The 14,147-nt window shown below is 43.2% G+C and overlaps 2 protein-coding genes across 3 annotated transcripts in view; one reads left to right on the top strand and one right to left on the bottom strand.

Annotated features, from left to right (window-relative positions):
- Nucleotides 1-14,147, bottom strand: part of C14H7orf50 (chromosome 14 C7orf50 homolog) — a 92,969-nt gene that overhangs the window by 30,398 nt on the left and 48,424 nt on the right. The gene's annotated exons all lie outside the window — the stretch shown is intronic.
- The window catches only part of GPR146 (G protein-coupled receptor 146), a 41,354-nt gene that overhangs the window by 16,693 nt on the left and 10,514 nt on the right, over nucleotides 1-14,147 (top strand). For both annotated transcript variants that reach the window (XM_058157200.1, XM_058157204.1), the window contains exon 2: nucleotides 11,819-11,933. In XM_058157200.1, coding sequence (XP_058013183.1) covers nucleotides 11,917-11,933 — 17 coding nt within the window. In that variant the 5' untranslated portion in view covers nucleotides 11,819-11,916. The remainder of the gene's footprint in view (nucleotides 1-11,818; nucleotides 11,934-14,147) is intronic.

Genomic DNA, 14,147 nt, shown 5'->3' with positions numbered 1-14,147 from the left:
GTGCATCAGCAGAATTTAGAATTGAGCAAGGGATTCCTTAATAACCACACGGTCTTGTTTGTACCTTTGAGTGAGTTACACATGTAAATGCAAAATTGGAACAAATGCCTTAAAGATATTATTAGCTTTAATTTATGCAAAGGAAAAAATGTTGTCAACATAAACCAGGCTACTTAAATGCCTCTTGTAATGAGTGTAAATTAACTCTAAGCAAGCAACTCTTCTCATAGCCAAGGTATTCAAAAACGATTATCTCTTCTCCTTCTCCCGCCCCCCCATCCCCAGTACACCGATCCTGTCATTTCATTAACCGGCTTGCATGCACCAGTCAATATAAAATTCAGAAATTCAAATCACGCCAGTGCCCCAGTGGGAATTTCCTGCTGGTGGCAACGGAGGGGATTTTGTATCTAGAGTGGCTGTAAATGCAAAAGCCCCAAATCCTGAGCTGAACAGGGTCCCTCGGTCTTCCTTGTGCAGAAAGCCCAAATCCAGCAAATCTTACGAAAATCTAGAAGGAAGATGTGGTTACAGGATTGGCACTTCCCTGGCACCTCCCAGCTGGGAAATTTTTCTGTGGTTAGAGCAGCCACAAAGCTTCCCATCCCTCGATGGAGAGGCCCTACAATGTAGCCACAACTTCCCCGGGATGTGTGTGTTTGTGTGTGTGTGTAATGAAACTTTCCATCCAGTCGAACCTGGGAGTTTTGTAAAGTTAGTCCTACGGGGCTGTCCGAGACGACCAGGTCTTGCTTGCAATGGCTTCAACAGAAGTGGTGTTTTGGGTGACCAATTTGCAGGGCAGCAGTATCTTGAGTGGGCACTCAAAAATGTGGCAACGGAGCTGTTTTACGACTCTCACACCTTATTACTGCAAAGGGCAGGCTGTCAATTGAGGACTACCTATATATACTAAGGAAGTTAAACCTGGACAGAAATGATCAGAATTTTGCCACGTGAATCTTTAGCAACATCTACTTCATGCTGCAAATTGTTTGGTTAGGAGACGGGCAGCAAATACATTTAATCAATCAATCAGTGCCAGCTCTAACTCCATCCAATTTGACGACATTTTGCGTTAGGAAGATTTAGATGGCTTGGGACCTAGAATAATCATTTCCAAGAATTGCTTGCACCCACGTGGATTTCTCTGAACGTGAACTGCTTCAGGAATACGGCCATTCCTTCTTAAAAAGAAAAAAATACTGACAAACCAGAGTTTCTGTTTTTCCCTGACAGCCTCTCTGAGGGATGGGCCGCATCAGCAAATATTCCACATTTTTGCCTAACCTTGAGGTTTGCTGAATCATCCGAGAAAAGCCATGGCTTCCAATAACTGTCCTTTTCAAAGGAGTCTCATACGAGGCAGTAGTGGGTTTCAATTTAGTTTGCTAGTGGTTTGCTTGTGCGCGCGGGGAAGCGTCTGGGTGGGCGGGTGGATTCTCCCGTCACGGCCGCCGCTACCAGTTCTCCCAATCCGGGGCGAACCCAGGGGTGAAATGCTCCTGGTTTGGACCGGATCACCTGATCCAGCAGTGATGGCGGCGGGTGGTTTGGAGAACCGGTAGCAAAAATCCCTGCCTGCCCCTCATGCCCAGCTGAGCTGTGCAATCATCAGAGGGTTTTTTTTAACTTTTAAAAACATTTTTTTGGCTGAAGAAAAAATGCTTTTAAAAGTAAAAAAAAAAGCCTCTGATGATCGTGCGGCTCAGCTGGAATTGTCAGAGCCTTTTAAAAGCATTTTTTCTACAACCTCTTTGGTTGAAGAAGTTATAAAAAATGCTTTTAAAAGGCTCCTCTGACGATCCCAGCTGAGTTGCCTGATCATCAGAGGCTTTTCTTTTAAAGGCAAAAATGCTTTTAAAAGAAAAGAAAAGCCTCTGACAATCAGGCAACTCAGCTGGGATCATCACAGGAGCCTTTTAAAAGCATTTTTTTCTACAACATCTTTGGCCAAAAGAAATGCTTTTAAAGAAAAAATGCTTTTAAAAGTAAAAAAAAAAAAATTGGCTACGTCCACCCAGTCACATTACACCCCCCCCCACCAAGCCACGCCCACAGAACCGGTAGTAACAAATTTTACCACTGGGTGAACTGATAGCAACCCACCACTGATACGAGGGGATGAAAATAGCATTGCACTCATTTACTCAGGATAAAAAAAAAACAAACCCAATAAGTTTTAAATATTCAATGCAACCTGTAACGTAGACATTCCTTCTGGCACTACGAATAATTCAAATCTGTCGATTACAAAATGTTACCTTGGGATAAGATGGGGGGGGGGAGGGGCTAATAAATTTTATAAATTATAAAGTAAAAATAATGAAAAAGCATCAGCTCGGGCCAACTTCTGTCTGATAAACCCCGGTTTCCACGTTTTCACAACCTCCCTTCCAAAACGGAACAATTCCCACGATTAATGTGTACAAAGGGGCGGAAAGCAAATAGACGTTTAGAAGCATCTGCCCAGCTCATATTGGAAGGAGGGGTGTGTGTGTGTGTGTGTGTGTGTGTGTAGAAAACCCCCCACATATACACAATTTACTGTACTCAGCTGCAAATATAAACAGGCTCAGTTTTGCTACGCGTAGAAAAACATGTCAATGGACAATATGGACGATTCAAACGCAGTACAAAGCGCATCATTGAATCCGGGCCCCGATGCCAAAGCTTGCATTGATCGAGGAGGGTTTCCGAGTGCCAGGAGAGTGAAAACAGTGGCAATTTTCTACTTTTGCAAAGAGAGGGAGGCAAAAGGGTGAATGGTCCTCTGTTCTCAACAAAGGGGCTTCTTAGATCCTCCCTTCGCTGAAACGCGCCGGGTTTGGGTCGTTAAGAGACCGACTTTTCCAAGCGATGGACTGGGTTATGAAAAGCCAACTTTACCCAGCGGAGTGAATGACTCTGGCACGGGGCACCCCAGCTGGGAAAAATGCCATTTTGGGCTTCAGAGCTCTTCTGACGTTATTTTATACAGTTCCTGGCTGCCCGACGTGTATCTGGGGCATCCAATTGGAAGCATCTTCGCGGTCTCCTTGTGGGGCTGGGAGGAAGGTCTGAAGGCGGCTGAGATGAGGTTGAACACAAACATAACAAGGTGGTCTGGCTTTATCCTTCCTTCCTTCCTTCTTCCCTTCCTTCTTTCCTTCCCTTAACCTTCCTTCTTTTCCTTAGCCCTGCTTTCCTTCTTTCCTTCCTTTAACCTTTCTTCCTTCCCTTAGCGCTGCCTCCTTCCTTCCTTCCTTTCTTCCTTCTTTTCTTCCCTTAACCTTCCTTTCCTTCCTTCTTTCCTTCCCTTAACCTTCCTTCCTTCCCTTAGCGCTGCCTCCTTCCTTCCTTCCTTTCTTCCTTCTTTTCTTCCCTTAACCTTCCTTCCTTCCCTTTCCTTCCTAACCTTCCTTCCTTCCTGCCTCCTTCCTTCCTTCCTTCCCTTAGCCTGCCTCCTTCCTTCCTTCCTTCCTTCCTTCCTTCTTTTTCCTTTCTTCCTAACCTTCCTTCCTTCCTTCTTCCTTCCTTCCTTCCTAACCTTCCTTCCTTCCTTAGCTGCCTCCTTCCTTCCTTCCTTCTTTTTCCTTTCTTCCTTAACCTTCCTTCCTTCCTTCTTCCTTCCCTTAACCTTCCTTCCTTCCTTCCTGCCTCCTTCCTTCCTTCCTTCCTTCCTTCCTTCCTTCCTTCCTTCTTTTTTTCCTTTCTTCCCTTAACCTTCCTTTCCTTCCTTCTTTCCTTCCCTTAACCTTCCTTCCTTCCCTTAGCGCTGCCTCCTTCCTTCCTTCCTTCCTTCCTTCCTTCCTTCTTTTTTTCCTTTCTTCCCTTAACCTTCCTTTCCTTCCTTCTTTCCTTCCCTTAACCTTCCTTCCTTCCCTTAGCGCTGCCTCCTTCCTTCCTTCCTTCCCTTAGCGCTGCCTCCTTCCTTCCTTCCTTCCTTCCTTCCTTCCTTCCTTCTTTTTTTCCTTTCTTCCCTTAACCTTCCTTCCTTCCTTCCTTCCTTCCTTCCTTCCTTCCTTCCCTTAGCGCTGCCTCCTTCCTTCCTTCCTTCCTTCCTTCCTTCCTTCCTTCCTTCCTTCCTTCCTTCCTTCCTTCCTTTTCTTCCCTTAACCTTCCTTTCCTTCCTTCTTTCCTTCCCTTAACCTTCCTTCCTTCCCTTAGCGCTGCCTCCTTCCTTCCTTCCTTCCTTCCTTCCTTCCTTCCTTCCTTCCTTCCTTCCTTCCTTCCTTCCTTCTTTCCTTCCCTTAACCTTCCTTCCTTCCTTCCTTCCTTCCTTCCTTCCTTCCTTCTTTTTTTCCTTTCTTCCCTTAACCTTCCTTTCCTTCCTTCCTTCCTTCCTTCCTTCCTTCCTTCCTTCCTTCCTTCCTTCCTTCCTTCCTTCCTTCCTTCCTTCCTTCCTTCCTTCCTTCCTTCCTTCCTCCCTCCCTCCCTCCCTCCCTCCCTCCCTCCCTTCCTTCTTGCTGAGTGAATCTGGCTCCCCCACTAGCTTTGTTGGTCAGAAGGTCATAAAAGGGGCTCACACGATCCCGTCTTAAGTAGGAGTCAGTTGCCAAGCATCTGGATTTTAATCACGTGACCACGGGGATGTTGCAACGGTCGTAAGTGTGAAAAACAGTTTCTAAGCAAATGGCTGAATGGAGCTATAAAGTCGTAATGTTTCATGCAGCTGCTTAGGGCTATCCTGGCCTTTTTCACAGGAAGAGCTCTGACTTATGCAGACACCTTAGGAGCCAAAGTACACTTCACAACGGGTCCAATAATTCAGATAATCCATCTGTCCCAACTGAGGGGCCGTCAGTCATTTTCCATCCACCCCCTGCCTGACCACTACAAAAAAAAATTAAATAAAAGCGACAAACATAAATTAAAAATTCTTAGTTGTGTGGCTTTAGAGTAATACAATTTCCTCAGCCAGAGAGCAACATTACTCACTGAGTAATTTTCTCCATCAGAGGACTGAAATCACCACTATTTATTTAACTTACATAATCGTCCATCTCATACTTGTGATTATATATTGAATTTATATATACACATGAACACACACACACCTGTATGTATGCCAAAATATGCACGAATACATTCCAAACATCACCTCCTTGTGTACCTGTATTTCTATGTATATATTTCAATATATACAGCTATGTTGAACCACACCACTTATTTGCATTTCTAGATTGCAGATCCAGGAGAAGGAAAACATCAAACTGAGATTTAACTAACAATTACAGTACAGGAAGTCCTGCAAATATGTCCAAATTTGTTTTGAGGATTGTTCGCTGCTCTGAGTCACTGGTTTGAGATGGGAAGGTGTACAAATTGAATAAATAAATACATTTTTTTTTTAAAAAAGGAATCCAGATGCATTTTTAAATTGTGGCAATAGGGTTATTCAGGAGCTGCAAATACTTGTATATGGAAAACAAAGGAATGATTCTTTATATTGACATAAAAAGAAGAACAGGATTCTGTTAATGCCACTGTATAATTTGGGTTTGTCTGTACGTGGCACGTAAAGAAAGAACGGGGGGAAAAAGGACGGGAAGTTACAAGCAACATTAATACTGCAGATTTACAAGACTATTTCTGCTAAAAGTGAACATAGGGGGATTATTAACATAGAGAATAAATAAAACTAGCGGCATTACCTATGAGGAACAATGCAACCAGGAGATAAGTCAATGTTTAATTCTATTGGGTTTTTTTTGTTTTTGTTGAAAAAATGGATGTATTGCTGTGAGAGAGACTTCTTTCGTGGCTTCTGGAATTGATGTGTTTACCTGCAGCTGTGAAACAATAGATTCATTAGGTTTAAGATCCTGCATTTACTTTTCCTACCAGATATTTGCAAACAAACGGAACACAGCGAGCAGGAGGCGGTTACGTCTTAGCGCAAAAAGAGACTTTGGGGTGACCTGCCACTCAGCCCAGGATTGAGAAATGTTGCTCTCCAGACATGGGATGTGAAGGTGGCTTTCTTGCAAGCCGGGTGCGATAGATTACAATATTCAAATTTACAACCATCTGTTTAGTGACTGCTCAGAGTCCACAACGGCACCGAAAGAGTGACGGAAGACCCTTTAGTTTTAAAGTACGCAACTGACTCCCATTTAGGACGGTGTGCGGGGTCACACGATCCCCTTTTTGCAATTGGGAAAGCCAGATTCTAACTGAACGGCTGCATTTCTAACTTAACAACTGTAGTGATTCACTGTAAAAGGAGCTCACTCACCACGTGTCTCACTTAGCGATGGAAACTTTGGGCTCAACTGTACTCATAAATTGAGGACTACCTATATCTCTAAGGCAGGAGGATGGCTGAAGGGGGGATTCTCAAGCTGCAATGGTACATTTGCAAGCTGCAAACCATCCATTGCCTCACACTGCCCCCAAATGTTTGAAGGCTGGTTTTGGATCTCACAGCTTCAAAGAGGAGAACGATCATTATATCCCATTCCAATGTTTCAAAAACAAATAAGATGGGTTTGCTTCCAACCAACAATACGTGTGTGTGTGTGTGTGTGTGTGTGTAACTGACAAACATGCACACACATGTATATACAGACAAAATACCCAAGAACTTCTCTCTCTCTCTCTCTCTCTCTCTCTCTCTTTTTTGGCATTTCGATTTCACTTTCCACAACAACTGCAGCTGATGAAAGCCAAGAATTAAAATTAGTCTGAAGTCAGCTGCTGGTGTCAAATAAAAATCCCCCTTTCCACCTGATAATGTTTGTCTCACAATATTTTTTTTTTAAAACAAGGGGGCCACACTGCAGTTTATTTGTATGCTGTGTCGTAAAAAAAAAAGAAAATCAAAACCAGATTTTTAAAGCATGCATAAATGTTCCCTTTTGTGCACATCTTAAATTACGCCAAGTGGCATTTAAAAGTATGTTTTAACTCTGACCATTAGGGTGTTTACGTTTGCAATGTGTGTTTTTTTTTAAATTATAATGAAGTAAAATTTGGAATCCGTGACTAGTTAAACACTCTATTTGGATAATCCGCCGTGCTAATATCAGTCCCCCCCCAAAAAAAAATTTTAATTTCGTATTTAAAATTGATTATATCTGATGACACAATATTGACAAAGCAGTAACTATCTCTAATTACAAGGAGGATTGTATTTCGAAAGACGGTATAGACAGTTTCACGCTGATCAGGTTAAGAAATCTGGGACGTGGAGGCAGGTTTGGGCAAGGTGCGAATTCACAAGTTAAATGAACAACAAATGGGCATTTTAAACCCCTGGTGACTCACTGCCGGTGGACCGCAGTGCAAACCTTGCCGCGTTTCCCATTTGGAATAATTTCATTCATTGAAAATAAATCTTCTCGTTTAAATCCGGAAGACGTTTAAACCATGGGTGGTGCTGCGAAACCTTTCGTGATGTCAAGTTTTAAATATTTATTTAAAACTTCTTCCTCTCCAGTGATTAACGCTACGCTTAATTGCACCAAGAAATGCAAAAGTTACGATGAGGAGGGCGAGGGGAAACAGCGCCAGGGCCCAGGTAAAATGTCGCTGTTCGTTCACTAAGAATTGGATGGCACGCAAGACGGGTGGCCCTCGGACTTACGACCACAAATTGAGACCCAGAATTTCCATGGCTAAGGAAGGCCTGCGTTTATGACATTTTTGCGATAGTCGTTAGGTGAATTCCTGCCAATTGTTAAGTGAATCAAATGGTCACTAAGTGAATCTGGCTTCCCCTCGCTGCTTTGAAGCCAGCTGGGGACGTCAACGATGATGGTCATGTGACACACCCCGGGATGCGTGACGGTTGCTAAGCACCCAAACTTTGGTTGTGTGTGATTGCACAGCTGCTGGGATGGTTGCTCAGAGTCCCTCGTGGCAGGGCTGCTGTTAACTTCCGACAGTCGCTAAACGAACCGTCAGGAGGTCTCTTGTCAGCAGCATTTCAATGCCGGCAGTCCTCGACTTACAACCATTCGTTTAGTGACCATTCAAAATGACAAGGCAATGGAAAACAAGAGACTCGGGGCCGTTCTCACACTTAAAACCGTTGTAGCATCTCTCCACGGTCACGCGATCAAAATTCGGATGCTCGGCAACTGACTCGTCTTTAGTTTAGTTTATTAGATTTTTATACCGCCCTTCTCCCGAAGGACTCAGGGCGGTGTACAGCCGGAATAAGAACAAAATATATACAATTTAAAACAACAGTTAAAAAGAGCAAATTTTAAAAGGCTGAATTATTAAAATTTAGATTTAAAATTTAAAAATATAAAAATACCCAATTTATGACGGTTGCAGCGTCCCGGTGTGTGTGTGTGTGTGTGTGTGTGTGTGTGTGTCACGCGATCCCTTTTTTGTGACAGTCGACGTTGAGGGGGAAGCCGGATCCACTTAATGACCATGTTATTAACTTAACCATTGCAGGGATTCGCTCAGCAATTATGGCAAGAAAAATTGTAAAATGGGGCAAAGTTCATTAACAAATGTCTCACTTAGCAACATAAATGTTGGGCTCCACTGTGGTCGTAAGTCAAGGACCACCTGTATAGCCCTGGTTCACATCCCTTTAACTCAGCCGCTCTCTAAAATGTCCCTGTAAAGTAGGCCACTTTTACTATTTCCTTACACCCTGTCGGACTGATCGTGTGAGAGAGATCAGACTAAGCACTTGCAAAACGTTTCTAGGTGAAGCAAAGCTCCAAACCAGGATTTCCTGATTCACAAGTTTCCTTAAGCTTCCCACCGTCTCTGCTGATGCCTGGAAAACGCCACCTTGCTGAGTGGACAAGTCTTGGGTTTTAATCTTCACGCAATGTGGCAGCAGCAGCAGCAGCTTAATCCGTGGTGTAATGAAATGAAATAAAATAATAATTAAGCGGTTGCAAAAGGAAGGAGAGGCGAAACCGAAGCATGCCAACTCCATCCTCGGTTTTCCTCCACTCGGAGATCCCCTTCTCGGCCTGCTTTGCTGGGTTACAAAAATCATGTGGTTTGCACGTGACTCTGCATGGTGAGAAAAAGGACTGAAATCCTTAAAAGGCACCTGCTGTCGCTGGGAGAATGCAACGGAGCGACACCATTAAAAGGCGATTTTAATTTTATTATTAAAAGACAACTCTATTGCAAATGTCTTTTTTTCCTAATAAGGCTTCTCTGTTGCAAACGAGCTGGAAAGTCTCTCAAATCCCATAGAGCAACGCTGGCTGGGGAATTCTGGGAGTTGAAGTCCGCACATCGTAAAGAATGGAATAGAATAGAATAGAATAGAATAGAATTTTATTGGCCAAGTGTGATTGGACACACAAGGAATTTGTCTTGGTGCATATGCTCTCAGTGTACATAAAAGAAAAGATACATTCATCAAGGTACAACATTTACAACACAATTGATGGTCAATATATCAATATAAATCATAAGGATTGCCAGCAACAAGTTATAGTCATGCAGTCATAAGTGGGAGGAGATGGGTGATGGGAACGATGAGAAGATTAATAGTAGTGCAGATTCAGTAAATAGTCTGACAGTGTTGAGGGAATTATTTGTTTAGCAGAGTGATGGCCTTCGGGAAAAAACTGTTCTTATGTCTAATTGTTCTGGTGTGCAGTGCTCTATAGCGTCGTTTTGAGGGTAGGAGTTGAAACAGTTTATGTCCAGGATGCGAGTGATCTGCAAATATTTTCACGGCCCTCTTCTTGATTCGTGCAGTATACAGGTCCTCAATGGAAGGCAGGTTGGTAGCAATTATTTTTTCTGCAGTTCTAAAGTGGCCAAAAGTTGAGAAAGGTTGCTGAAGGATGGTTATGTAGGAGTTTACAGAGATGTAAAGGAATTTAAACTTCCACTACAGAGTGGAATGTGTAATTTTGGAGGGAAATTTACCCAAATTATTCATGCAATCAATCCTCCAAAATAATACGAATGTTGTCTACTAAAAATTATAAATGTTAAACAATCCTATTTTTTCTATGCTGGTTTATCCTTTTAAAAGAGCAAAAGATTACCATTGAAAAACCTGTAAAAACCATGTCAAATTTGCGATGTTGCTAGTTTACAGAATACAGACTAGAATACAGAATAATAAAAGAGTTGGAAGGGACGTCGGAGGGCTTCTCGTCCAACCCCCTACTCAAGTTGGAGACCCTACACGAGTGTTGGCGAACCTTTTCGGCACTGAGTGCCGAAACAGGAGCACGTGCGTGCCTGCAGGGGAGCACTGGAAACAGGAAGTGCATGCGCACACAGGGAAGCTGAGCTTCCGGTTCCCAGCACGCACATGTGCACCGGTCACCTGGTCTTCTGGTTTCTAACCCGGAAGTGCAACGGGTGATGACTAGAGATGGCTCTGCATGCCACTTCCGGCACGCGAGCCATAAGTTCACCATCACGGCCCTTCAGACAAGTGGCGTCCAATCTCTTGGTGAAAACCCTCCAGTTATGGAGCGCCCGTAACTTCTGAAGTCCTTCCACTGCTTAATTGTTCTCACTGTCAGAAAATGTCTCCTTAATTCCAGGTTGTTTCTCTCCTTGGTTCGTTTCCATCCTTTGCTCCTTGTCCTCTGGAAAATAGAAAAAATTCCCTGCCCTAGGAAAGACAGCTTTGTCTTCAGCTGCATTTGAAAACCATTTGTATCAAGGAGATCAGCTTAGATGGAGACTAATAATACCACCTTAATACATTGAAAGCCTAATTGATTTATGGTGGCATCAACCTGGTAAAAGAACATCTTTCATTGGCATCTTCTACGCTAATGTGCTGATTTCAAAATATGGTGCCATGGCTTGGTTGGGCAATGTTTAAATTCTGTCTGTAATTTTGAAGTACAGTAACAAGGCACACAGACACACAGATGCGCACACACACACACACACACACACAATATTTACTGACAAAGAAATAAAGGGAGACTACTATAGATCTATTTCAAGCTATTTAGCTCTCATCAGCTAGCCATATATATATACCTACCTACCTACTTTGGTAATAAGTTGCATTGTTTCATAAGCATGCTTTGTTTTGCGACAAATAAACAAGAATATTGTTCAGGTTTGCTAGAAGGGTTAACTGTCCGCGTCCTTTGAATATATCCATTTTCATCATTTGATATTCGGCTGCTTTATTTCAAATAAACGTAACTTTATTTTGTGACAAGCAAGCGAGAATATGTGTTAGAAGAGTTAAGAGGTCCCGTCCTTTTAGGTAGATTCATTGTCATCATTTGATCATTTTTAAAAAAAATTGTGGCAAACCAAGAATATTATTCAATTCTGTTAGAAGGGTTAAAAATTCCTGTCCTTTGGAAGGAAGTCCATTTTCATCACTTGACGTCAATGTGCTTCATTTCATAAACTTTAATCGCAAAAATACGATTCCTCTATCACAGCAGGGTTAACCGTTCCTTTCCTTGGAAGATGTCCATTTTCATCCTTCGATACCGAACGGCTTCATTTCAGAAACGGAAGTTTGTTCTGGGGGCAAGCAAGCCAGGATAGGATTTCATTCTGCTAGAAGGATTAAGCGCTCCTGTCCTTTGAACGCAGACCATTTTCATCATTCTCGTTTCACCGTGGCTAAACCAGCTTTAAGGCCGTAATCAGATGCTGCGATTAAATTAATGTCCCTTTCCCCTCCTGACTTAATCACGGGAGGTATTCCTCTCCAAGACCTGATTTTGGTAAAGAGAACCTCTCCGCCAATCGCGAAAGGTTGCTGGAGCTTAAAGGATTATGTTGGGAATTACGTGCAGGGGAAGGTCATGTGAATATATCAAATTTGGTGCCAGGAAGAGCTGCGAGGTGGTGGAGTCAGCACACCCGTCCCTTAAGCTGTGTTGTTGTTTACCTTCCACAGCTATGCAACATCACAACTAAACTTCAGCATGGCAAATGGAGAAGCAAAAACGTTCCCACCTGAGGCCAAGCGGTCGCTGGATCCCATCGCTTTGAAGCATGGCGATGCTCGCCAGGTGAGTGTCCCGTGGATTCATTTTGCAAACTTTTTCATTAAAACAACAAACAACAACAACAAAAACAACCCACCCCCACCCCACGGACCATAATTATTAGTTAAACTTGCACACACAGAACGGTGGAAAGGAGGACTGTTATGCGATTCGTAATTCAAAAGGAGGCCGTTGCATGGGTGAGCTTTTCCAAAACGGGGGAATATAATGGTCCGTGCACCGAGTAAATCCTTAGTAATCTTAAATCAGCTTCCTTAATGGCATTTTTTTTCCCAGGCAAAACTCGCGCTGCAAATCCAATGCTATCGCCGCGCTTAATGTAATTATTTTTCCTTTGTGGCTCATGTGATGCACCAGAACACAGAGCCCAGGAAAATGGGACCAGGGAATTATTATTATTTTTTTAATCTGAAAGTTCATTTTTATGAAGTGCTTCTAAGCTGTCTTGCAAATGCCTGAAAGATGGAGCAGCATCCTAATTGAAACACTGCTTCCTTCGGCAACCACCTTGGATCTGGAAGTCCCACAAAAACCTCTCGCTTCTCACCACTCCAAAGGAAATGGAATATAAACACCCCAGATTCTGACTATTAAGTCACAGAGGTAGAGGTAAAAATTAGATCCACTTGCCTGCAGATTGGTCGTTTTTATTCTCTTAAAGATATGGTTTCAGGACAGAATAACAGAACAACAAGAGTTGGAAGGGACCTTGGAGGTCTTCTAGTCCAACCCGCTGCTCAGGCAGGAGACCCTACACCATTTCAGACAAATGGTTATCCAGTCTCTTCTTAAAAACCTCCAGCGAGAAGGAAGGAAGGAAGGAAGGAAGGAAGGAAGGAAGGAAGGAAGGAAGGAAGGAAGGAAGGAAGGAAGGAAGGAAGGGCAGAATAAGAGAATAACAGAGACATCAGAGGTCTTATAGTCCAACCCCCTACTCTGGCAGGAGACATTTCAGACAAGAGGTTATCCAATCTCTTCTTGAAAACTCCCAGTGTCGGAGCACCCACAACCTCTGGAGGGAAGCTGTTCCATGATGAATGGTTGCTTTCAAAATTACCTGGCTTAACTATTGTTTTTTTTTTGCTGTGAGATTTTTGTTCTGCTTCTCCCATGTTAGGGGTGCAAGTGGCTGAAATAAAACAGGTGAGCAGCAAAAGTCCATGAAATTCCCAACAAATAAAGATCCTGAACTGAGTACAAGGAAGGCTTGTACATATTCCACACGGTAGTAAAGTTCTTGACTTACGACCATTCGTTTAGTGACTGTTCAGTGTTACCAAGGCACTGGAAAAAAGGTGACTGATGACCGTTTTCCACACTTGTGACCGCTGCAGAATATCCCCGCGGGCACGTGATTAAAAACTTGGGACATTTGGCAACTGACATGTACTTACGAAGGTTGCAGTGTCCTGGGGTCATGAGATTCTCCTTTGTGACCTTCTGACAAGCAAAGTCAAGATTTGCTTAACAACTGTGGCAAGGAAAGCCATAAAAGGAGGCAAGGGTCCCTTAACACCCACCACGCTTAGCAACAGACATTTCGGGCTCAATTCTGGTCTTTAAGTCTGTAGTTCCAGCATCTTTGTTAGCCACCCTTCGAGGACTTTCCTCCAAGGTTCCTACTGCATCCTTCCCTCTTTTCCCTCTTGGAAAACATACCAAAGGCAGAAGATCCTTAATGCAGATTTATTCAGTATTGATACCAGACAGTTTTTTACTCAACACCCTAAAGCAATTATCTGCATGTCGTAGGCTCCTGCGAGCCTTAAAAGCGTTCCCGTTGCATAACCGTGGAAAACTCCATTCTCCGAATTTCCCAGCTGAGAAAGGAGATCAAAAAGCTCCCTTGGCATTCATCTCCCACTCCTTTAGAGGCGCATGAGGTGGCTCCCGCTGAACATGATGTAGTAACACAGGCAGACAGGCAGCGCACGCTGAAATAGAATGGCCTTATATTGCTTCGGCTCCATTAACGATTAAGAACGGGATGGAATCGGTCCTCCCTCCATAGCAAATTGTCAAGGCAGATGATCCATCTCTGTAGAGACTTTAAGAGGCTGCTCTTGAAGATGCTACCTAAAGGCCATATATGGAAATAAACCCAAGAATACAGGACTGGCCAGGAGTTGCACGAGACAGAAAATAGATAAAATTAACACGAAAATCCAGACACTGGGTGCAGCCCCCAATTATTATAAGGAGGTGGTCTCTGAATCT

The sequence above is a fragment of the Ahaetulla prasina genome, chromosome 14 (assembly GCF_028640845.1).
Source record: "Ahaetulla prasina isolate Xishuangbanna chromosome 14, ASM2864084v1, whole genome shotgun sequence".
Taxonomy (NCBI): domain Eukaryota; kingdom Metazoa; phylum Chordata; class Lepidosauria; order Squamata; family Colubridae; genus Ahaetulla; species Ahaetulla prasina.
This window is presented reverse-complemented; position numbering and strand designations above follow the sequence as displayed.